At 41.7% G+C, this 24,086-nt stretch overlaps 2 protein-coding genes and 1 long non-coding RNA gene across 4 annotated transcripts in view; 1 reads left to right on the forward strand and 2 right to left on the reverse strand.

The window, feature by feature from the left end:
- The window catches only part of MMS22L (MMS22 like, DNA repair protein), a 206,780-nt gene extending 206,145 nt beyond the window's left edge, over positions 1 to 635 (forward strand). For both annotated transcript variants that reach the window (XM_019520182.1, XM_019520183.1), the window contains exon 25: positions 284 to 635. In XM_019520182.1, the coding sequence (XP_019375727.1) occupies positions 284 to 365 (82 nt within the window). In that variant the 3' untranslated portion in view covers positions 366 to 635. The remainder of the gene's footprint in view (positions 1 to 283) is intronic.
- A 1,739-nt stretch (positions 636 to 2,374) lies between these two features.
- On the reverse strand, positions 2,375 to 6,388 carry LOC109299666. The gene is made up of 2 exons (XR_002097952.1): positions 4,330 to 6,388; positions 2,375 to 4,296 (listed from the first exon to the last, which is right to left on the reverse strand). It is a non-coding gene; the product is annotated as an uncharacterized LOC109299666 (long non-coding RNA).
- Positions 6,389 to 9,550: 3,162 nt separating this feature from the next.
- The window catches only part of KLHL32 (kelch like family member 32), a 275,399-nt gene continuing 260,863 nt past the window's right edge, over positions 9,551 to 24,086 (reverse strand). The window contains exons 8-11 of the mRNA XM_019520185.1: positions 23,159 to 23,217; positions 19,012 to 19,204; positions 14,654 to 14,748; positions 9,551 to 9,841 (exon numbers count right to left, since the gene is read on the reverse strand). Coding sequence (XP_019375730.1) covers positions 9,680 to 9,841; positions 14,654 to 14,748; positions 19,012 to 19,204; positions 23,159 to 23,217 — 509 coding nt within the window. The 3' untranslated portion in view covers positions 9,551 to 9,679. The remainder of the gene's footprint in view (positions 9,842 to 14,653; positions 14,749 to 19,011; positions 19,205 to 23,158; positions 23,218 to 24,086) is intronic.

The following is a 24,086-nucleotide window of genomic DNA, read 5'->3' on the forward strand; positions in this document are numbered from 1 at the left end:
AATTGTGCCCACATCCCCCCACATCTTAGTGTCATCAGCAAACTTGAACAGGGTGCTTTGGACCCCCTCGTCCAAATCACTGTTGTTCACTCCCCATTTGCCTTTTAACCAAACTTGGTAAAAATTCATAGCATACAAAGCAGTTGCGTAAATACTAAAAGAAGTAGTTCATTTGGTTTTACATTACATTATGTAAATAGTCTGTTTGGGAATGATGTGCTTTTATCCGTAAGGTCTGTGAGATTGTTTAACTAACTTGCTATCTGCTTTTGTTTCTTAACAGAGAAGCCTATAAAAGACTCTTATCTCACCTCACAGCGGCTGGACAAAATGAGATACTAAAACTGGAAAATGAGACAAGTTAGCAATGTGGTGGTGATATAGCTCTTTCCCCATGAATGTTTGCACACTGTCCCTGCCTGGAATAATCCCACATTGTACACAATCCAAATTCTTTATCTTTGCAAGTGGAATCTATTCACCTGTTTAATTTTTTTCAAACTTATAAGCTGCTCTTCCAATAACTTACGTAGAATTTAACTATTATCACAGATGGGAAGATGAACTTCCAAATATTTTGTCTTTCAACTGATGTGTAAATTCATTAAATACTAGAAACATCCATATTAAATAGATACGAAGAGTCTTCTGTGACCTATTTGGTGCATTTTCAAGTGCACCTGGCACCAATCTAATTAAGATTCAGTGAGTTTTGTGCTTCTCACAATACGTTTTTGAAACTCCCTACTAACTGTGTTCTATAGAAAATGTTAACATCCAGTTTTCTATTGGAAAACTTGTTTTTGCAGACCAAAAGAAAGCACGTTGTGTAGAAATGTGTAGAGCTCTGGGGAGGGGTCAGACTGTAGGCTTTTATACCCAGCAGTCGGTGTATGATATTCTTACAAAGACATTCTGTGGCAGTACGCTGAGCTCAGTGAGTGCAGCACATTCCCCAAGAGCTGGGTCAGGGTCAGGTCAATGTGTTAGAGCTATCTTATGTTAACAGAAGGGGTTGTATGTATAGAATGGAGACAGGTGTCGTAACCTTGCTCCTGTATTGAAAATGTTCAGGTCTTGCAAATTCCAACCTAAAAACCTCTCTGCTGGGTGGGGGAGGTTGTGCAGAAAGCAAGTTTCAGGTTCTTGAATAATAAGAAGCTCCCTGACCCTGACTGAATAGTAATTTTCCTGGATTTAAAATAACTAACTGAAAAATCCTGTAACCCCTCCCCGCCCCAAAAAAAGTGTACTAGGATTGTAAGGTTTCTTGATGTGTGAACCTCGTTCTCTGCAGTTTAATTTAAAACAAGTATAATGGGAAGGTGGAACTTATGGACTTGGTGGAACTTATTTCAAGATCTTAATCACCATGTAAGCCTAAACCGTTGAAATGTGGGCACCAGGCAAGTCAGGCTTCTCAAATATTTCAGTGTCCTTGGTTATCTCTTGGACCTTTCTCTATTTTTTCCCCTCCAAGTGCCTTTAAAACTTTATTTAAGGTGCTGTTCAATTTTTCACTTGACTGAATAACCCAGATTTTTAAGACTTCTTTGTAGACTGTGAACGTGGTAAGTGTGCACCTCCTGGCAACATCAGTGAACCACATACCTACTTTTAAAGTTATTCAAACTCTTAACTTTACAGAGTTAATGGGAAGGAAAAGCTACTTTTGTGTCTAACAGCTTCAGCTCCAGAAACGTCCCTAAAATCTCATTCAGAGCAGCCTCTATTTCGTTACAGTAATCTTATCAAGTAGAAATAGATAATCTTTTTCCCTAAATCAGCTATCGTTACTTCAGATAATGCAGTAACTAAAAGCCTCTTTAGGCTACTTAATAGTGCAGAACATGGAGGTTCTTTTCATTATGAAAGTGACTTATTGAACCTGATTGTAGCTTCTTGTAAGCTTCTGCACCTGGGAGGAGTTTTATTCATCTCAAGAGGATTTGCCTCCAAAAAACGTTTTTAAAAAAGAAAAAAAAACCTCCAAGTGAGATTAATAGAGATGCCTTCGAAATTTGAGTCTTACCACACCGTAGATAACAGAACAGATGTCTGACTGTAGTATCACTTCCTGAAAGTAAAGCCTTTGACTTTTAAAGAACAGATAGAGAAGATATTGTAACAAATTGTTTAATGATGTGTTTAGTGGGTTTTTAAAGGCATATTTAATACTGGCTGCAGTACCTGAAAGTTTTTAAAACAGCAGCAAAGCTTTATGCAAATGTAACACAGCTCTTAGTGCATGAGAAGCTAATTTAAACAGTTTGGACATGATCATTCTTCTCCATCAAAAAGTTAATACAAACAGAAATAAAGCATTTTGCATTATCTCCGTCAACCACTTGCAAATGGACAGTCTGGTTTGGTCTAATAATTTGGTATAGGCAGGTGGAGATGTGACTGAGTTTTGATAATATGAATGACAACAAGGCTTATAGAGTATTATGCAGGGTCAAGATATTCCACCAAAATATTTCAATAGCAAAAAGCCTGTTGAACAGCTTGAAAGCTGTTAATCACCTGCACATGGAGCTATGAGCAACAGAGATCCCAAGCAAGCTAGACAGTACATGGAAGAGGTGTTTATGGGAACTCTCTGCAGTTACCCTCACAGTCCCCTTGATTGTGGGCCAGCCTGGCCTGTGTGTTTGGTGAATCAGATGAGCCATAACTCTCTGAGTGGGAGCAATGGACCACATCTGTCATACTTACCTACCAGCCCCAGTGTCCTGGCTTTAATGGACTGAAGATCCTTGTTAGTGCTTTACCTTAAAAACTTCCAGAGCTGGCCCCTTAGGTGTCACAGCAGTGAGTAGGACAATTTTTAACCTACCCCCCTTCTGAAATACTTGAGTGAGGAACGCGGGCTCCCTGCATAGTGCATGGGGATAGGTAGGAGCCTAAGATTGAGATCTATAAAACCCTAAGCATGGAGCTAGCCAATGATGAAAAGAGGAATGGGGCATAAGTCTTTAGTGATTGGACCATACTTCCCAGGATGAGGGAAACCTAGTTTCAATTCCTGCTGCAGCCTGAGAGAATTCAAACCCACATCTTCCACCACCCAAAAAATGTCTTAACCACCAGACTACAGATATTCTTAAGTGATGTTCACTCCAACATATCTAACAGCTTGATAGTTTGGTCCTTTTCCTGCGAAGTGAGATGTAGGTCCAAGTCCTAGCTCCAAATTAGGCAGAATTGTGATTTTAAAAACAGGCCTCTCCTCTCCTAGATAAAGACACTGTAACCATTGAGCTTTGGGATAGACTTCACCCCACCCTGCCCCAAAATGTCTCATTCCTGTCTGTCGTGCAAGGTTCAATCTGGTGGGTGTTCTCTGAAAACCTGAGTGGTTGTGCCTGGAGCTAGCAACAGAAACTTAAGGGACTTGATGGTAACTGAAGAGGATCTCATTGATGCCCAAACATTGAAATGAGGCTCCTAGGTGGCAGTTAGACACCCATTACCACTTGGTAAAGCTAGGCTTTAATCCTCAATGCCACCTTTGTGTTTTTTTACCATGGTTTACCCCTTTGCAGTCCTCTAGTGGAACCACGCTTCCCCATTAACAGCACTGCAAATCCAAAGTGTATAAGGGAGAGAAAAGTTCTCTGTATTGCATGTTATACTGCTCAAGTAATTTTCCGTCAGGGGTTGGACTTTTATATCATTTGTAACTTATTTCCATAATCAAGAAGAAGAAAATCCTGAGAGTCAGATTGTAGCCAGGGTTGCTGATGGAATTCAGAAAGATTTTTGTAATGTACTCCTAAGCTTTGTCCAGCTCACTTTATGAGAGCAATAGTGGCAACTAAGGCATTTATGATATAATTGACCACCACCCGCACAGAGATGATTGTAATCACCACTGCCATGTTTCACTGGAATTTTGATAAAATATTAAATCTCTGCTTAAAAGTTATCAGGACTGCCACAGTGGCTCATTAAAAGTTTTCACCATCCCTTTTTCTTTGGGAGAGGGGAGGAGAGGAAGAAAATTGGCAGAAGTGCTGCTGTCAGTATTACAAAGGCCTCATGTACACATCTTTCTATTTTAACGTCTGCTATGGTACAGTTAATATAGTTCTGGACTGCGTGTTCACCTTGTTTTCTCTCTGAAATGCGTAACATTGAGAACTTTAAAAAGGTCACTAATTGCCTCTCTCTATCCTGACTGTGCTATGGAACGTGAATCCTAGGCACCACAAGGAAAAGTAGAATTTTATTTTGTTTTGAAACCAAATAACTTACTTTAAAAGGGGAAGGAAAAGAGCACTGTTCAACACTCTCGTTACCTTCCTTCAATCCCAGGGAAATGACCATCAAAAAATTGTAAATATGTCAATTTGTTATTGAGAGCAGGAGTAATGTATTTTAAATGTATGCCTCACTTCCATTTTCATGGAAAAGAAATTAAGGTGAGAAGATACTATATTTCATAATATAAAGTTAATGAGACCTCTCATTAGATAGAAAATTTTACCATTTTATGCTAGCATGAAGAAACAGACACATGCAGAACAGTAAGGCTTTGCACAGTATTTGTAATTATACCAAACTTGAGCTACCAACAACATACATAACTTTTTAATGGTCATTTATGAAAACTTCCATAACTGTCCTTCTAAATGGGACTTCTCCCCTCAGGAAATAGATAATAGATATTACTGCAGTTCTTCCCCCCAGCTCTCTCCCTCTTCTGTAACCTCTAAAAAAAATTTCAGTTTAGTGTATAATTTATTATTTAAATAGTTATCTCTGTTTTTTAAAATGGGTGTAATCAGTCTGTCTGGTATCAATAGTTAAAAAAGTATACTAGGAGCTGAAAATGAAAAATCCAGAACTGGGTCAATACATCATAGCAGAACTGAGAAATTATTTTAGAAGAGATGGAAACATGTGGCTAGGAGATGACTTTTGTCATAAATTTATTAGACCCCCCCCCCAAAAAAGGGGGATGGAATTGTTCTGTTGCATGAGTAAAAAACAACATTTATCCAAGGCTGTGATCCTGTATCCTGATCTGTAGTTTTCTTTCCTGCCCAGAGCTCTCATAAAACAAGTTTTAGGGCTGAGACTTAATAACTATATTTGTTAGATTGTCATAACTATATGTCCAACATATTCTTCCCACAGACAGTGCCTGGAAAAGAACAACCTTTTATATCTCTACAGAATGACACTATATTATTTATCCTTTTATCAAATTAATACCTCATATTTGCCAATTGCAAATTGATTTCCCTCTCATCCACTTCAATGGAAAGTTTAACATGAAATCATCATCTTGGTCCTGGCTTTCATATTGAATTCTGGGTATCATGAAAACCTTTCACAGGAAGTCCTGTAAATGAAACTCGCACATTGTAAGTTTATGCTTCAGTTGTTATTATTCATACACATGTCTCTTAAAGATGCATAACATTATTTTATTAGAAAATGAAACGACATTTCCTTAAATTCATTAAGGAATTACAGAAGACAGGATACATAATCTTGTTTTGATGAAACTTCCATTTTCTGCAGTCGGTGGGATGTTGCTATATACTGCTTTACATGAGCAAAGCTCCTGCAGAAGAACTTTGTATTTTCATTTCTTCATGTATTACAACGTATTTTACAAAACCCCAGAAGTACAGTTTTAATCCTTTGAGTTCTTATATCACAAACTATTGTAGCTCTGATCATCTTATTGAAAATGTCATTGTATATTGACACCATTTCTGCTCCTCTCATAAAAAATGTTTTATTTAGAAACAGAGTTACTTTCCTTGAAACAAAATTGTTTAAGCCATTTATGTAATCTACGTTCCAGAGTTCTTGCAAGGTCTTCTTCCCTCCAAACTCTTACTGCAGATGAAGTGTTTTAACCTTCCCTTAATTTATTCTACATTCTAATTTCCAGTAAACAGATGCCGCCTCTTTTCGCGCTTGTTTCCACATTTTCCACATGCTGCCTGTGTTAATTCTGCATGTGTGAATATTCAATTATCTATCTCTTCCTGATTCTGCAACTGATGTACTAAATGTTTGTACTGTCAAGAGGGGCTTGGGGTGGTGGGGGAGAAGGAGAAGGACACTTAAAGCCTAAATAAAGAGAAATAGAATTACATTCTTGATTTTTTTTTTTTTTTTTCTCCCTTGAATCTGGGTAAACTAGTAAGTCATAAATAAACTACCAGAAACTAGATGGACAGCTGAACTTTTCCTAAATATACATTAATTGTATTGATGGGACTGTTTTTTTTACCCCTCATTTTGTCATGAAGTCTAAATATGCCTTTGGCCAGTATTTGGATGTGAAATGCTCCCAGGTAAATTGATGGTGCTACTGAAAGTGGTGTTCATGTGATCTGCAGCTTTCTCCTGTGCCAACATTGAACATTTTTAGTGAAATGCCAGAGCGCTGTTGGAGGTGCTGCCTTTTGAATAAGACACCCAAGATGGTAGAATTTCAGTGTATTGATGTGTGTGAGACCTTTAGTACATATCGACTTCGACTGCAGGGATTATTTATGTGCCTTGAAGCTCTTGGGGCAGGGGAAGGGTAAGAGGGGGGAAGCTGTACAGATGTTCTTTTGGCACCCAGGGTTAAAACTTTGCAGAAGTACAGGAAGGGTCTGGTTCACTCCAGGGTTTGTGTTGGTAGAAGTTGGGCCAGAGCAACCAAGAGTGCAGAATTCACCAGGCTGGAGACAGGCTGCACAAGGCTCCCACCAGCCCCTGCAAAAGGGTGGGTTTGACAGGAAGCTGATTCATTCATTTCTGGTAACTGGGCAGCCTCTGCTTGCAGGGCTGCTACAGGAACAGAGCTCCTGGTTAAAGATGCCTTCTCCTAGTAGTCACCTGCTTATCTCCAGGAGTGAATCTTTCCTGAAGTGCAGCAGACCCGCCGTTGCAAGGAAAAGACATGCCCATGCCCCCAAGTTAAAATCATTATCTCCCTCCTTACCTAGAAACACCTAAGTGACTATCTCACCTGTCTCTAAGAACTCTTCCATGTTTAAGTCAAAGTCCACATCTCTCGGAGTAAGGTGTAGGCTTGTAGGTCCTCTAAGTTAAGCTACTATAAAGGCACAAGTTGGGAGGTACAGAGGATAAGGGCCTGACATGGAAGACTTCTCCGCAATTGCTGGAGTCGGATGATTAAGAGCCAGCACAGAATCTTGACACTAATGGGAGCATATGTGTTATCCTGAGGCTCTCTGGCTATGGAACCCTTAACTAATTTAATGCAATTGCACAGCTGTTTAAAACTGCTATTCACTAGTACAGACAATTGGTGATAACAACCAGAACAGTAAAAGTGTCTAAAGGGCAGAGCAAACATGATAAATAACCTTTTCTTGCCATACGCTCCTATTTTTCAGTCCTTGAACTAAATGGCACATGCTATTTTGCATAAAGAAGCTAACTCCATTCCTAGGTCTAGAACAGAGGCCTTGCTTGCAGCCTGCTGGCTTTGGGAAGCATCCTGTTAGATTAATGGTCAAAACCCCCCTTTGCCTCCAAAGGAAACTTTAATGACTTCACAACTCTGGCTACACAGCCATATGGGAGACTGTCAAGAATGGAGTGAGAGTCCAAGGAATTAAACCTCCATCGCCATGCCAAAGCGTAGAAAATCTCTTCAGGGCTTTTGTCTGGGACCCCATAAAATAAGAAATTAACTCTCCCAACTTCTGTGAAATGGGATAGTGCACAGTATTGTGCAGAACTGGGACAAAAACAGGGCTGTGACTTATACAATGTTTTATATATTTGTGGTCTTTAAAAGATATTCAGAAATGCATGGGAATCCCAAACAGTATCAAGGCTGAATCCAGCATCTTGCGTACAGAGATGGCTCTGGAGTCAGGGTAGATTTTCAGGAATGCTAATTGTGAATGGAGAAATGCTGCTGCATTCTGATCTCCAGGAGGCAAATGCAAAGCAAGACGAGACTTTCCAGCTGCCAGATGCGTGTCCTATGCAGTTGGGGAAAATACCTGGATCAAATTATTTTTGTGAAAGAGTCAATTTGTGACCCAAAAGAGGAAAATTGTCAGTGCCCAAATAATCATACCTGCTGAAGAGTATGCAACTGTGTTCCTCTGTCCTGTCTAACTTCATGCTGTCAAGGATACTCATCAAAATTCATTATAGAACAAAATCTGCGTAGTTAAATTATTGAAAAATATTACGTGTTCCAAGTACAGCTCTTAAGCAGAAGATTCTGACAGTGAGAAATGATAAAAGAAAATCCCACTATTTACTGTATCTATACTGTATTTGACCTAGTAGCATCTCTCATTGGACTAAGGACAAAGTGTTTTCTTTCCAGAATGTACTGGCTTGCTCTATTATATATTTCTTCACCTTGAACTGCCATGAATATTAATAGGGATTCCATGGTCTGAGATCTGCTCGGATATCATGATGCTGAGTGACAATTAACAAAATAAGTCAGAGGAATTCACTGGCTGTAAATCATCAATAGCAAGAGGTTTAACAATGTTGTTTATATTTACAAACACTGATGTTATAATTTATATAGAAATTAATAGTGAATATGACAAAAGGGGTTTACTGTAGCCAGACAATAGGTTTGGAGTTTTACTGTGAATTGTACATATGGCTAGAGTATTGCACAGAGACATACTTTATAAATTGAAAGAATAAATAAATAAATATTGACTTTGTTGTACACCTGTTTAGCCTCTGGAGGCTAGTGATTTGTGGGACCATATGTTGGGCAAAATGAGACTGTCTATTGATAATTGTAAATGTAGTGACCCTTTTCAAACTGGGTATTAAAAATATTAAGTAAACGGCACATTTTAATTATATAGTAAATAAGTTATTCTCCACCATGAAAAGTAAAAGACGGCATCTGTCAGGAAGAATTGGTTGCATGATGCATGATAACATTTATTTAATAGTAGACCTTGGTAAATGACATACAGAATGATCTTTCTTTCATTTCTTGGACAAACTGATTAAGAAAAGATTTATACAATGATAGCCACTGAAACCGCAGTCCCTCTTTCTTTATAGTAAGAGCAAACACAGTCTTTTTGTACATGTTTTTAATATATCTTTTTTTTCTTTTTTTTTCTTTTTTGCTTAAATGAGCTTCACAGTATCTATGAATTTCAACAAAAGTTGTGTAAATGAAAAACTGTAGCAATGAGGTTTGGAACTGAAGGTCAATGCATTTGTTATCATTTTTGCCATAGGTATTAAGTTGCATAATTAGCATAGTGTTATGTCATCCTTGTCAATGTTAACACTATATTGTAATGTCTTTGAAAAGTGCCACTGGTAAACCACTGAATGCACAGCCTCCAAAGAACAACACCCCAGGTAGGTTGCTGAGGGCACTCACCTCAAAATGCCTGTCAAAGTTGTATGAAGAACTTAAAACAAGTTGTTGCCCAGTAAAAAAAATTGCCAGTCATATATTGGCATAAACGTATATTCTCCTAACACGTGGAAAAGGGAAGCAGCTGTGCAGACTGATTTCTGTGGGGCCATTTTTGATAAAAATACTTACTTTTTGCCTACCATTAGCTGACTTTAAGACAAACGTGTAAAAGACAAAGAAGCAGCTTAAACTGAATAATTCTCTTGCTTGATCAAAAAGTACTGTTTCCCCCCTTCTCCTGTTATGAACTTTGTATTCCTTTCCTCATATAGTGCCAATCCTGTGGTGAGGCACTTGCAAAGTTTGAAGGTTGGGGCATGTGAAGTAAGGAGCTGGAAGGAAGCATGCTGCTATCCCATTGGAAGCAAAAGGAAGTGTAGGCCCGTAGAATACTTCTTCTTTTCCTTCCTTGCTAACATCCAGCACCTGGAGGGATCAAAACGCAGAAAATGTTGAAAAGTTCACAGAAAAAACACTGAAACAGATTTGCTGGCCTATCCTGTCCACCTTTATTATTCTGCCCAACGGAAAGGCAGTTTCACCTCAGTGTTAAATTATATGGATCAAGTGGTTTATACCCTCTGTTTCCCCCCAAACTTATCTTCGCTCACACTTAATAGCAAAGAGTGACATTTGATCATACTCCCTAGCTGCACAATGTGCAACCATGCAAGTACAGAACTCTGTTTAGGGAAGCTAAACTATTACCATGAAGTATGAATCATTTGTCAAATAAGAGGTACTGAGAGGAGCAAAAGGACTCTATAAAAAGTTGGAAAGGCTGAAAGAATGACTTAAGAGTAAAAGAAGACATAGAGAGAAAAGTGTATTTCTTCAGAAAGAGAAAGCAGCATGCTGAATTTGAAAATAAAAGGGCTAGTCATATTGGCTAAAGCTAGGCATGATGCCAACCGCTGACAGCGGATGTAGGCAACACATATAGCTCTGCCAAAGCACTTGTTATATTTCTTTTAACTCTAATCCTGAGCCTGCCCTGGGCTGGCTGCCAGTTCTGGGGAGGCTTTTGTGATGTGGACAAATGTCCGCTTGAAAGCAGGATCCCAAACTCATTCTCGCTTGTCATCAAAATAATATTAGAACCCGAAGCACCCATAGATCATCCAGAGTGTGTGAGTGCATTCACTAACTCGATCTAGCACTGTTTAGCATTGCATCTCATGCGCTGTATTCCAGTCAGTGTTCCAATTCAATCTAGCTTGGGCAATTTTTTCCAGTAAGATTCTCAGATGTGGCACTGAATGAATCACTAAAATAAAATATTACACTAACCGCATAACTGGCCTTTGCTCATTAAAAAAAAAAAATCTGTTTTATCTTGCAAGATTTATAAATCCCTGCTACTTAGTGCTCATGATCTGAGTGTCATCTAGACGCTTAGTGATTTCCACTACCCCCTTCCCCATTAATGTGTTTCATTAGTGTCCTAGGGATAGAAAGTGCCTATGGGGTGGCTGGGATGGTTTGGGGAACTAGGCCAAGGATTCAAATAACCATCTGAGGAACCAATTTTAATTGTTGCATTGCCTAAGGCCCTGGCACTGATTTTATTTCTGGCACGATTAGTGTGTTAATTGTGCCATAAATAGCAGCATGCCACATGTTCATCGAATTTATGGTGCCATAAAATGGCAAATCAGCCACAAACATACTACTCAAAATATATGAAACATCTTTGTGGCTGGTTTATATGGCTCCATAAACTGAACATACAGCATGCCCTGTCACTGGGATGCGGACAGCCCCCAATCTAAAACCTAGCAGGGGGCTGCCCTTGTCTCGATGCTGACAATCAGCTAATTGCCTGCATCAGAATATGGGCTTCCTGTGACCCAGCGCCTTAAAGAGTCTTGCCTTCCAGCCCCTGATTTTTAAGGTGCTAGGTCCCATTTAAAGAGATGCCCAGCATGAGCATCTGGGGATGAGGGAGCTTCCTCATCTCCCACTGCTTGTGTCAGGTACCAGTGTGCACAAGAGATGGTGAGCTCCCCCAGCCACAGCTGCATCATGGGATAGATACACCAGGAGCCTCTTCCAATGTTGGGCTTACAGTCCCCAGGGAACTGAGAAAAACAAAGCAGACATTCAGCTAGGACTTTCACTTGCACATGTACTTCTTAAGAGACCCACATTAAGTGCAACATTAAGCTCCCTAATGTTGGGCTCAGGCATCCTGGACCTGTAGAAGTGGACACGATACTCAGAGCCTCAGCTTCATGCCCGTTTTTGGGGGGGGGGTTTAATGTTCCCAAACGCCCATGGAAGTGGCGCCCAGGTAGTCAGGAGCTCCTGGCTCCCCCAGCTGTCGCTTCCACGTGTGCAGGGCATGCAGCCCGGGAGCAGGAGCTTCATGCTTCCCAGCTGTAGGTGCCCCCCTCATGCTGGCAGCTGCCTGTCCCATCATTGGGATCCAAGGTGATTTTTATGCCTCACTCCCAGGATTGCACAACCTGCCATGCACGTCTGGCATAACGGGCCATACAGTTCCTCAGACCCCTACTGCATGACTGCATAAGCATTAGGCTCCTAGCTGTGGCAGGCAATTCAGACAGACCATGTAGACTTCTCAGGCAATCTCAGATTCAGTTGATCAAGGGCTTTTAGGGATTCCTGGGTGCTCTACAGAGAATGGGGAGTGGTTAATAATATCAAAGGCCAGAAAGCCTAGAGGTGCCTAAAAGTAGCCAACAACCATGCTAAATATGGCCCTGAGCCTGAACTCCCAGCTTGATCTCAGACCTAAGCATGCGATTCTCGTCTGCTGGGCTTCTCTTATCTTATGATACTTAACCTCACATCTAAGGACTGTAGCCTGGTGGTGTCTGCCAGAGCACTTGCAAAGGAAGTGGTAGCCTTACCTGCTCAGTCTCTCAGCTGCAGCAGGAGGATTAGAGGGCACTCCCCCAGGCTACCCCATAGCCTGACTTTGCTGGGAGATACAGATTTAAATTCTTAAGGGAGGAAGGCCCCAAACCCTGGTCTCCCACTTGCTGAGCAAGTGCTCTAACCAGTAGGCTGTTGGCCGCAAGGTGGGTAGCACTACAGCCATCGTTCTCTTTTAGATGAATTCAGTGCTGTAAGGAGTAGTTTCTAAGATGTGAGGCGAGGTGAGCACACTGGAGGAGGGACAGAATCCAGCTAGGTCTAGACAGGTTCCAGAGGTGGGCGGATGAGAAGAGGATGGGATTCAATGCAGAGAAGTGCAAGGTGCTGCATCTAGGGAGAAGGAACCAGCAACACACCTATAGGCTGGGGAACATCCTTCGTATCAACATGGTGGCAGAAAGGGATCTTGGAGTCATTGTTGACTCAAGGAAGAACATGAGCTGCCAATGCGAGGAAGCGGTCAGTAAGGCTAGCTGCACCTTGTTATGCATCCACAGATGCATCGAGCAGGTCCAGGGAGGTGATCCTCCCCCTCTATGTGGCACTGGTCAGGCCGCAGTTGGAGTACTGCATCCAGTTCTGGGTACCGCACTTCAAGAGGGATGTGGCTAGCATTGAAAGGGTCCAGGGGAGGGCCACTCACATGGCCAGGCCCTACGAAGATGGACTAAAGCACCTGAATCTATTCAGCCTCTGCAAGAGAAGGCTGAGAGAGGATCTGGTGGCCATCTATAAACCCACCAGGGGGACCAGCGCAAAATAGGTGAGGCTCTGTTCCCCTGGTCACATCCTGGGATAACAAGGAATAACAGCCAAAAATTAATTGAGAGCAGGTTCAGGCTTGATAGCAGGAGACAGTACTTTACACTTACGGCTGCCAGGCTCTGGAACGGGCTCCCAAGGGAGATGGTGCTCTCCCCTACTTTGGGAGTCTTCAAGAGAAGGTTGGCTAGATATCTGGCTGGGGTACTATGATCCCAGCACTTGTTCCTGCCCAGGACAGGGGTTGGACTTGATGATCTGTTCAGGTCCCTTCTGACCCTAGAAACTATGAAACTAAGGGCAGGTTCCTTTTCAGGGGCTTAGACAAACTTGAGATGCCTCCCAGTTGCAGTGAAGCCTAGGCAGGGGTTAAGTGCAGAAGCCTTAGTATATAGGCTCCAGAATGGAAGCACACATTGAATTAAGTACCTACTGAGCTTTGTGGCTGCATGCAAAGCCAATTAGGTACATAAGGGCCAATCTCAATTCTGGCTTAAATCTCAAAATCCTTGCCTAGGAGCTGGCAAAAGTTTTGTTGCCGAACTTCTGCTGAGATGCACAGAGGGGGTGTGTGTGTGAAAGCTAATTCTTGAAAGTACCTAGGTTGATCTCAAGAAGGATGTGATGTAGGCAGAAACAAACAAGAAGCAAACTTCTGTCTTCAAGAGATTCTTGACTAAGAACTTTAAAGAGGGTTGTTTGTTATTTATTTTAAATAAAATTCATGGAAACAATTAAAATGAATGCTATTCCTCTAGAACCATTTTTGTTCCACACAGTGTAATTTTTTGGACAATAAAGGACAAAAATAAACACTTTTCATAGTTTAATTTACAAGACAAAGGTGTCTATGAAGTCCAAGCAACTGGTGCTTTCTGACATACCTCACTCGACTTACTATCACTGGCTGTTCTACAATAAAAACACTGGTTCTCCCAGAAAAATGGAGAAAATTAAAAAAGAATTAACGTGCCTAATACCAATCTCCATGTGTCATCTGTGTGGGGAATTTCCTGATGGGCCATGGATTCACAGCAGAGCTGCTATAATGGTGGACACTAACACATCAGAAAATCATGCTGGGATCAAAAGCAGCAGGAACCTTTATCAGAGCAGAGGTCTTTAGGACACTTTTGAACATAATCTGATGTAATGAACACAGACTTAGGTTGCATAGTTCCAGCCTAAATTTTGATCTTGGAAAAGCTGGTTATTTCTGTCTCCTTTTAGCAACTATTAATGGGAAATAGGTGAAAAATTACTAGGGTATTCCCTCATTTCTGCATTTACCTTTGACCTTTATCAGGTCAGCTGGGAATACAGAAACACTTTTTTACCCAAATCTTGTCCAAGAAGACATTGCTCAGTCTGTATTACCCGCAGACGTGTAGAAGTACTGAACCTGATCTTGAAACATTTCCCATGCATGTTTTTAGAGAGCTTGGTGGCTGCATAAGAAACATCCCTAATCTCTGTGCTTCAAATACATTTTCCTTTTTGAATACCAGCTATGCTTAAAGTACCCTTGCAGAGCCACTGGGGGAGACTTCAAAAGGAACCTAAATCACTCACCTGGATACATGCCAAAGGCTCATTTGTCCAAATTGAATAGCCACCAACTAAATATATTCTTCCATTGTGGACTGCAATTCCAGATTCATTTTGACCTAAAGCAAAGGGGAAAAAAGAAACCACTTGCATGCTTCATTTAACCCCTTTAGCACCAAAAGTCAGAGATTTCTGTTATGAGATGCATGTAGATTGGGTAGAAACTAAGTTTCAGAGCAACCGATTCCTAACAGTTAAAAGGAAGTGCTGTTCGTATGCTACTTGCAGAAAAGGAGTTTGAATGATGTAATGAAGGGCAGTAATACTGCCAAAAACACAGTGAACAAGCCCCAGTCACCAACACTAGTGTTCTTGCAGTTGCAAAGGAATATATGATTTTAAAATGTACTTTGAAACATACATTTTAAAAACAATGGCTTCAGCAGTGTAAAAACTAGCAGATACTAACACCTGACTTGTGAAATCAGCTTACTGTATTCTTATTTACCACTAAAAGTATGTGCTGCAGATGTGTAATAAACACTAAGAAGAGAGAGACCAAGAGGGCCAAGGTGCCCTCTCACCTGGTATAAGAAATGCAGGTAAAAGGCAGATGTTGTTCACAGGTAAGGTTCAGCTGGACCTAGAAGCCCATCATGCTGGTGTGGTTAAGGCACTGCAGTTTCTGAAACCAAAGGCTCACAAGGTAGTGATATGGCTAATGCCAGGCCATTTACAGCTTGGTCTACTGCAGCAGCCATGGGCAGAAATCCAGAACCAGGCTTAAACGAACAATAGCAAAGCCACCAGTGTTAACATTGCTCTGCTCCTGTGCTCAAAGTTCACGTCTATCTGGAATAGCAGCGGCCGTCTGCTTAAGAAAGGTGGGACATTTCAGTCCTAAAGGGCTCCCTGAGTGGCTGCTCTGAGCCTTAACTAACTCCTCTCAACAGCCAAGTCAAGCACCTGCATGCAGACAGCTTCTCCCTCATCCTCAAAATTGGTCCTGCCCAGTCAGGTGTGATACACAGACCATGTGATTGGTCCCATAACTTTTAAAGGCACAGGATGAAGCCCACAAAGTGAGAAACCCTGCACTAGGTAGAGTTCAAGCTGTGCCTCTTCTTTAAAAAAGGTAGGGATTCTTAGTCTACAGCTGTCCCCCTACTTTTAACAACACTAAGATAATAAAAGCAAGAAATTAAATGAGTATAGAAAATAAACTGCATTTAATAGAGGGTTTGGCTCCTCCCCTGCTAAAGCCAGTCTAGGTTTCTTTTGGTAACAGAACACACCTTGACTCAAATGAGACCTTTTGACTACCTGCTGCAGCCACTTCAATAGCCAGAGATAACTGTTTGCTATGCGTTAAGTCCCAAAGGCTGCAACAACTACAGCTGTATATAGATGTTTCTTGTGATGTGCAGCACAGTCATTTATACACATCATCCTTCCAAGTTGCATTGCTGTTCCTCTGTCCTGGCAATGAACCGCAATAACCTTAAGACTCACACAGCCATGGCGGGGAGGGGGGGAGGGGGGTGTTAATACAGTTTATCTTGCAGATGGGCTTAAACCAGGGCAGTGTCCAAAATTGGACACAGTACTCCAGATGTGTCCTCACCAGTGCTGAACAGAGAGGAATAATCACTTCCCGTGATCTGCAACACTCCTACCAATGCAACCCATTATGCTGTTAGCCTTCTTCCAAACAAGGGCATATTGTTGGCTCATACTCATCTTATTGTCCACTAATGCCCAGATCCTTTTCTGCAGAGCAGCTTGCCCAGGCAGTCAGCCCCCAGCCTGTACTGGTGCATGGGACTGTTCCCTCCTAAGTGCAGGACTTTGAACTTGCCCTTGTTGAACCTCAAGAGATTTCTTTTGGCCCAATCCTCCAATTTGTCTAGATCTCTCTGAATCCCAACCCTACCCTTGAGCACATCTACTACTCCCCACACCTTGATGTCGTCTGCAAACTTGCTGAGGGTGCGCTCTATGCCATCTTCCAGGCTGTTGATAAAGATATTGAAAACCAGCCCTGGCACCAACCCTTGGGGCACTCCACTGAAAAAGATTCCAAGCAATGACCGAACAAGCTTTACTCCAAGTCTCTACAGCTGAGTGAACAGAAGCCAGAACCAGCTCTTGGATGGGTAGAAACTGCCACTTTACAAAACTGTTCAAACCAGGCACCTGAAGGAATGACCACAGCTTTTCTAGAATGCTGATCTGAAAATGCATCATTCAATGTGACTCCGTAGGCAGAATCCTTACATTTGCTTGTGGGAAATGTTACCTGCCTGGCATAATACTAGCCACCCCCCTGGGCACTTCCAGTTAAGCAGTACTTCTGAGTGCCATATCAGAGGTCTACATAGTACAGTTGGCAGTGATAAATGAGGTGCTCTGCGTTGCTAGCTGATACTGAATGGTCCCTAATGATTGTCAAGAGGAACTTTGCAAATTCAGCGGCCATCCATGCTAATCAACTCATCTCTGATTTGATTTAGTTCTAATAAACAACCCCCTTTCTGGCATCTTATTAAGATGCTATTGTGCAGTAATAAATTGCAATTATAGATCTCCATAAATACACTGTTACAGAACAACAGAAGAAGGCCCATAAAACAACATTTTCAAGAAGTGTGAGCTACAGTTGGACCATCTTTGTGCACATAAAACATAAATGATTTTAACTGGTGCAACTGAGGGCTTAGTGAAAAGGGAAATGAGATTTAATCATTTTACCACAGAATATTTTTGGTTGTTAAAATAATCCAAGTTAAATGCACCTTTCAATAAATGTAGCTCACAACCTACTAAAACATCCTTCTCATTATAAACAGTTTGTGCCCGATTTTCTTCTCATTAGAGCAGGGAAGGAAAAAGCTCCTTTGACATTAGTGGGCTTTGGAACAGTTCCTAATTCAGGAACGAGTCCACTGAAATCCACACAGTTCCACCGGTATAAAAAAATTCTGAAAGAGGAAAAACCATACACACACATACACACACACACACACACACACACATACATACACATACATACACACACACACACACACACACACACACACACACACACACACACACACACACACACACAAATTCAAGGCAAGGTATTTTTCCCCATTCAAATGGGGAAAAAAGCCTCACACTTTGGATTAGAGTACAAGGTGGAAGAGGAGCACCAGCAGCTGCTACAGTTCCTACTCCCCTCCCCACCTTTGCCTGCCTCCACTGCAGCCTCTGCCCCCCTACCTGCTCCCTGTAGCCTCTGTACCCCTACAGCCTCTGCCTCCCCGTCCCCCCGCTTACCATCAGTCATGGCTCAGGCCCCATTCTGACCCATAGCACAGAGCATGTGATAGCTCCAGCTCCAAAATGGGCAGGGGTGGCAGCAGCTCCAGCATCCCAGGGCCAGATCTGCTGCCAGCAAAACCTATGAATGAAGGGCAGAGGTGGTGGGGGGTAGGTGAAAGAAGCACAGGCAGCAGGGGGGTTCAGGCAGACCCTGGGACATGCTGGCACTAGGGGAAGACAAGGAGAAGAGGAGACAAGTGGTGGAGGGGCACCAGCAGAAGGGGCAAGGGACTGGGGTCAGGCTGTTTGCCCCCCTGCCCACAATTGCTTTCCCTGCTGTAGCAGTGAGGGGGATGAATTTAAGACAACCCTCCAATAATTAGATACTAGACATGGAAAATTATAACAAAATTCTACATTTTCTATATACAGAATCTAAAGGTATTTATACATGTGCTCTGGGAAGCATGGCGGCGGGGGGGGGGGGGGGCTTTAATTACTGCAGCTCTGAAAGCCATGCTAATTAAAAGTGTCCAGAGCATCATGTGTATCAGTGTCCCTGTGCTGAAAAATGGCAGTGGGGTGCTTTGAACTAAAGCTTGTTAAACAAACTTTAGTTTAAAGCACCCTGCCACCATTTTTCAGTGCTGGGACACATGCATGTGATGCTGGAGGCTCCTGGAGCATGTTAATTTCCATGCTCCAGCAGACTCGATTTATCTGTCTGCTCAATTAAATGAGTCTGCTCCGACACACTTGAATCACAGTGCTTTGGAGCAGGCTCCTTGCATGTTTGCAGGAGCCCTAATACATTTCCATCTAAAACATTTTCCATGTGTAAAATCTAATGCCTGTGCCCCTCAAGTCCATGTCTCCCTCATGTGTTGTCTGGGCCCCCTGCTACCCATGCCCCTTCTGAAGACATGTATGCTTTCCAAGTACAGAATCTAATTCTTGGGGGCTTGTCTCAAATTCAAAACTATCTTGGATTTGGGCAAATATGGTATTTTTTCAGTTCTACATATCCTCCCCCCCCAACTTTGTTTTTTTCAGTGTGTTCTGGCAAACAGACTTGCCTGTCAGCATGTTGAAGCTGCAGCGTGTCCATTGGTCGGTGTCAATGTTGTAAGAGTCTATGTGACGTACGAGAATTCGATCGTTATTATAATCCAGATCATTCCCACCTAAAACATAAAGCTTCCTTTGGACAGCAGCCATGGAATGGTACACTCTCCTCTGCAACATGGGGCTGCGGCTCAGCCACTTATTCTAGAAACAAAACCAAAAAGTATCCTCAGCAATGTTCACACACACACACACACACACATCACTGTATTTCTCTTTCTGCCCACCCACAAATCATGCAGGAAGATACAGCTAGAGGCAAGTTAGTACAATGGAGGTACTAGCCTTCAATGCCTGCAGCCGACCTGACAGATCTTACGAAAAATCTTTCTCGTGCTGTAATTTACTATTGCTCTTTGGGACAGCTTTTCTCATTCTTTGCAATTTAGTTGCAAATATTTTCTTTGGTTACACTTCAGACATTGCTGGCTTGATTGAAAAAAAAAAAAGGGTCAACCAAAACAAACAGCCCAATGTTTATTTTTTACATAGATGAAACATGAAAAGCAAATGGTGATATGAAGTGAGAACAGTGAGCTAAGGGTCTGTTTTCTCTCATAGATACAACAGTCTGTTTTGGCAGCCCTAAACACATTAACTTTCAACTATAAACTCCTCTGAACTTTGGTTTTGGAATAGAAAATGAAGTAAGGATGTTCAATATGTTCTAAAATAAATTTTTTGACATATGGTGAATCTGAATTTCTCATGGACAGATTTTAATCAGGAGAAAGCTTTGAACAACAGTATAAATTACTTATCAACTGTTCCAATAAAATGTTAAAATAAATGTATCTGCACTGAAGAAATCACTGCACTGTTTCTGAAAGTCTGTAAGCTTTGGAAATTGTTCTCCTGTCTCACTATTTTAAAAAAAAAGAAAAGAAAAACAAGACTGAAGTGCTTCAACAGCAAAGTTTTTGATCTTGCCTCTGAGCTTTATAGCACTGGAAATTTGAACAATGATGTGTGCCTTCACTGGAAGAGATGGGGTTTCCCCCATTCATTTAAAAATTCTGTGGGCTTTATACTTCAGAAGTGAAGGAATAAGTAAAAAATTAAATATTTTTTGTACATTCTTGCCAACCTAGCAACATGTTCAGCTTTACTTTACTCCTCAATATGTTTTGATCTGTTTTATTTTGAAAGGATAATTTAAGAGCAATTTTGAACATATATTAACAAGGAAGGAGGAAGGAAGGAAGAAGAAGATGCAAGAGGTTTCCTCCTTTTTGAGGAGATAAAACACCATGGCATTTTAAAGGTCATAAAACAACTGGTCCTGCTACTTTTAAAGATAAAACCACCTGCCAGCAAACAAAGATGAATGTATTATAGAAGAGGAAGTTAAAGGAATCTGTTGGGCAATTCCTTATATTAGATATCCCATAATTTGGTGCTCAATAAGTGCTAATAACATTGCCTTTTGGGCTTCATAATATATAGCTATACATTACAATGGATAATAGTTGAATATTAGGAATTAATTTTTGCATTAGGACTCCAGTCCCTTGACACAAGACTATAGACACCATCTGCTTTGCAAAGCTAGCCTGCATTCCCTGATTATATCTTTAGTTTCCTCCACTGCAGTGCCTGCCAGGTGAGCCGCAAAGCACTGCAAAGGCAAAGAAACAGAGGGGCCTGGTGGGGTCGTTCCTAATAAGTCAGTGTGTGAATACTAATCAGTGGTGGGGAAGCAGAGGTCACCCCAGCCTGCTTGTTGGCAGGTAGCTGTGTGCTCTGTGGCAGATGGCAGGCATTATCGACTCTCCACAAAGGCCTAGCGCAGAAACGAGCACTAGTGCTGAATGATAGAGTTATTGAGATTCTGTGCAAGAAGCAAGCAGATGTGATATTTTCCAGTACCCACCCTAAACAATATGCCAGCAGAATTTTTAAAAAGAACATGTGTGTACAAACATGAAGCAGACCTCATTTGAAGAATGCTAACACACTCTCCCCGCTTTAACTATTTCTGTTTCAGACTTGGGCTTTCACAATTAGCAAGTTCTATGGTGGTAGCCAAGTCATAGATTTCATAGATTTCATAGACATTAGGGCTGGAAGGGACCTCAGAAGATCAGCGAGTCCAGCCCCCCGCCCAAGGGGCAGGAGGTCAGCTGGGGTCATAGGATCCCAGCAAGATAAGCATCCAATTTGCTCTTGAAGGTGTTCAAAGTGGGTGTTTGAACCACCTCTGATGGCCAGCTGTTCCAAACCTTACATTCTGGGGTGCAGCTTTTCAAAACAAACCAGCAACTCAACAAATCTACGCAAGACACACACACATACACACACACACCCACACCAAACAGGGAACAACATGCGAAAATGACAAGTCTGAATCATGAGCACGTGGATTTAGAATGAAACTTCATGGGCGCCTGTACACATGCAGCAAGGCTGTTCCCACATGCTGCAATTACAGCAAGTTGGAGCAGATGCAGTTAATTGAGTCTGCTGGAGTCTGGCAATTACTGTGCTCCAGCAGACTCCAGCATCACATGTATCAACATCTTCATGCTGAAAAATGGCAGCAGGGGCACTTTAACTAAAGCTCAGTTGATGAGCTTTAGTTAAAGCACTCCTGCTGCCATTTTTCAGTGCTCTTGCTGCCATTTTTGCAGCTCTCGGAGACACTCTAATCAAAGCAGCCCCCCATTCCCAGAGAACATGTATAAATGCCCTGTATGTCTAACCAATAAATACCACGTTCTATCCCTAAAACTGTAAAATTAAAAAACCAAAAAAAATCACTTGTTACTTGTGATTGCTGGAGCTCATATTCTGCTCTTGGATGCAGGCACAGTAGGTGAAGTCAATGGGAGTCATGTGTAAATACCTGCTGTCAAAATTTGGTTTTAAATATAAAACGTAAGGCACATCTCCTGCAGTTGAAGGTCAAGAATCTTACACTTGTCTGTAAAGTGAAGCAGGATTGGGACTTCTGGCTCCCTCTACATGCGCTTGTTGGTGTTCTAATTAAAACATGTTGGAGCAGACTCAATTAACTGAGTCTGCTCCACATTCTAACTAGAATGCCCTAGTGTCACTGCGATGTCATATGTATTAAGCCCCCATGTTTCAAAATGGCCACAGGGCATTTTATGAAACCTCATTAAATGAGGTTTAGCTAGTATCCTGTGGCCATTTTTAAATGTGCAGGGGCTTAATACACATGATGGTGACATGTTTTAATTAGAGTGGCTGTCCAGGAACCACTCTAATCAACTCCTCCCCCCTCCCCCCACCTCCGAGCATGTGTATAGGCAGCCTTTGTTTTCTAATACAAGCGAAAAAGAGCATATAACTGCCATAAGCCTCTGAAACTGCTGCTAAAGAACTCTAACCTGATCAAACCCACATACATAATGCGTGAAATAATTCCTATAAGACATTTTAGGGGCTTGGATTAATAAAGTGATGCACATAATACCAATACCTACAAGGGTGTGACTTCTTTTTTCTTTTTCTTTAAATAACTTAATCTGTGTAATGGATTGCTTTTCAACAAATCAGTTTCAAAGGCCATTTTAAACTGTGGGTCCAACATTATGTTTTTTTCAGGAACAAAAATTGTTGCCAAACTGAACATGAACAGAACTATTATCATGGAATTAAAAAAAAGAAAGTGTGAATGTCAATGAAAAGATGCCAGAGTGTCAGCACTCTCTTGTATTATGTGCCGCACAAATCCTGCTACCCCAGTGCTAACATTCCAGGACCCGGTGACACCAACAAGAAGTTTGTTTGCATTGCCTGAGGCTAATCAGTTGCAAAAAGTGAACAAACAGAAGAAATGGTGATAAGTACATCAGTGATAAGTGATGTTTTACACGTTTGCAGTTTTATTAACCTCAGTTGTTCCTAGTAATACAGTTAAGGCTTTTTTTTGTAAGACAGTGGGCCCAATTCCCACTTTCACTTCTCCAGATCTCATTTGTTGCAGTAGGACATAGGGGGAGAACCATACCAATTTGAACTATAGCTGTATTTTTGTTTTGTTTTTTCCCTGCTGGAATTCTTTAATACATATTTGTATTAAATGTTCATGCAAAATACATATATACAAACACCTACAACACAAAAACCCACCTGCATCGGATCATAGACCATTAGCCTGCTTTGGTATTGCGCAGTGTTTGTTACTCCTCCTACAAGAGATTTGACATGGGTTAAATATTTTCATCTGTACAAGAACAGGACCAAGATGTTATAAGGACATATTAGGCCACTCTCAGGAATCAGTTTGCATCTCACACTAGCAAAGTTATAGAACTTGCTACCCAGTTGCAATTTTCACTCAGTTGCAATTTTTAATCTAGTCAAGAGTTAAATAACTAGGTGTTCATACATGTGCTCCAGGAATGGGGGGAAGGGGAGAGCTTTAAGTAGAGTGGCTCTGAAAGCTGCTTTAATTAAAGCTCCCGCAGCATCTTATATATCAGCGTCCTCATGCTGAAAAATGGTGGCAGGGGCACTTTAACTAAAGCTTGTTTGACAAGCTTTGGTTAAAGCACCCCTGCCATCAGTTTTCAGTGTGGGGATGCTGATGCATGTGACACTGGAGTCTGCTGGAGCACAGTAATTACCACACCCCAGCAGACTCAATTAATTGGGTTTGCTCCAATGCACTGTAATTACAGCATGTTGGAACAGCCTCACTGCATGTGTATAGAGACTCTATAACAGGGGTGGGCAAAATACAGCCTGTGGACTGCAATTGGCCTGCAAGACTATTCTATCCAGCCCACAGGACCCCTACAAAAATTAGAAAATATTTATCTGTTCCTGGCTGAATGTCAAAGCTGAAAGGAGCCAGGGGCACTAGGACCCAGGGGAAGCTGTCAGCAGGAGGCAGCAGCCCAGCCATGCCCCATCCCCACCCCAGCCATTTCCCTGCCTTCCTGGCCCCACACCCCACACTGCTCAAGCACCATGTGGCTCCTGGCTGCATCGCGAGACGGGGGATCATAGACCCGTGCCAGGACCCGTGTGTGTGTGTGTGTGTGTGTGTGTGTGT

This window comes from Gavialis gangeticus, unplaced genomic scaffold (genome assembly GCF_001723915.1).
Source record: "Gavialis gangeticus isolate Ggan-Ray unplaced genomic scaffold, GavGan_comp1, whole genome shotgun sequence".
Taxonomy (NCBI): Eukaryota; Metazoa; Chordata; order Crocodylia; family Gavialidae; genus Gavialis; species Gavialis gangeticus.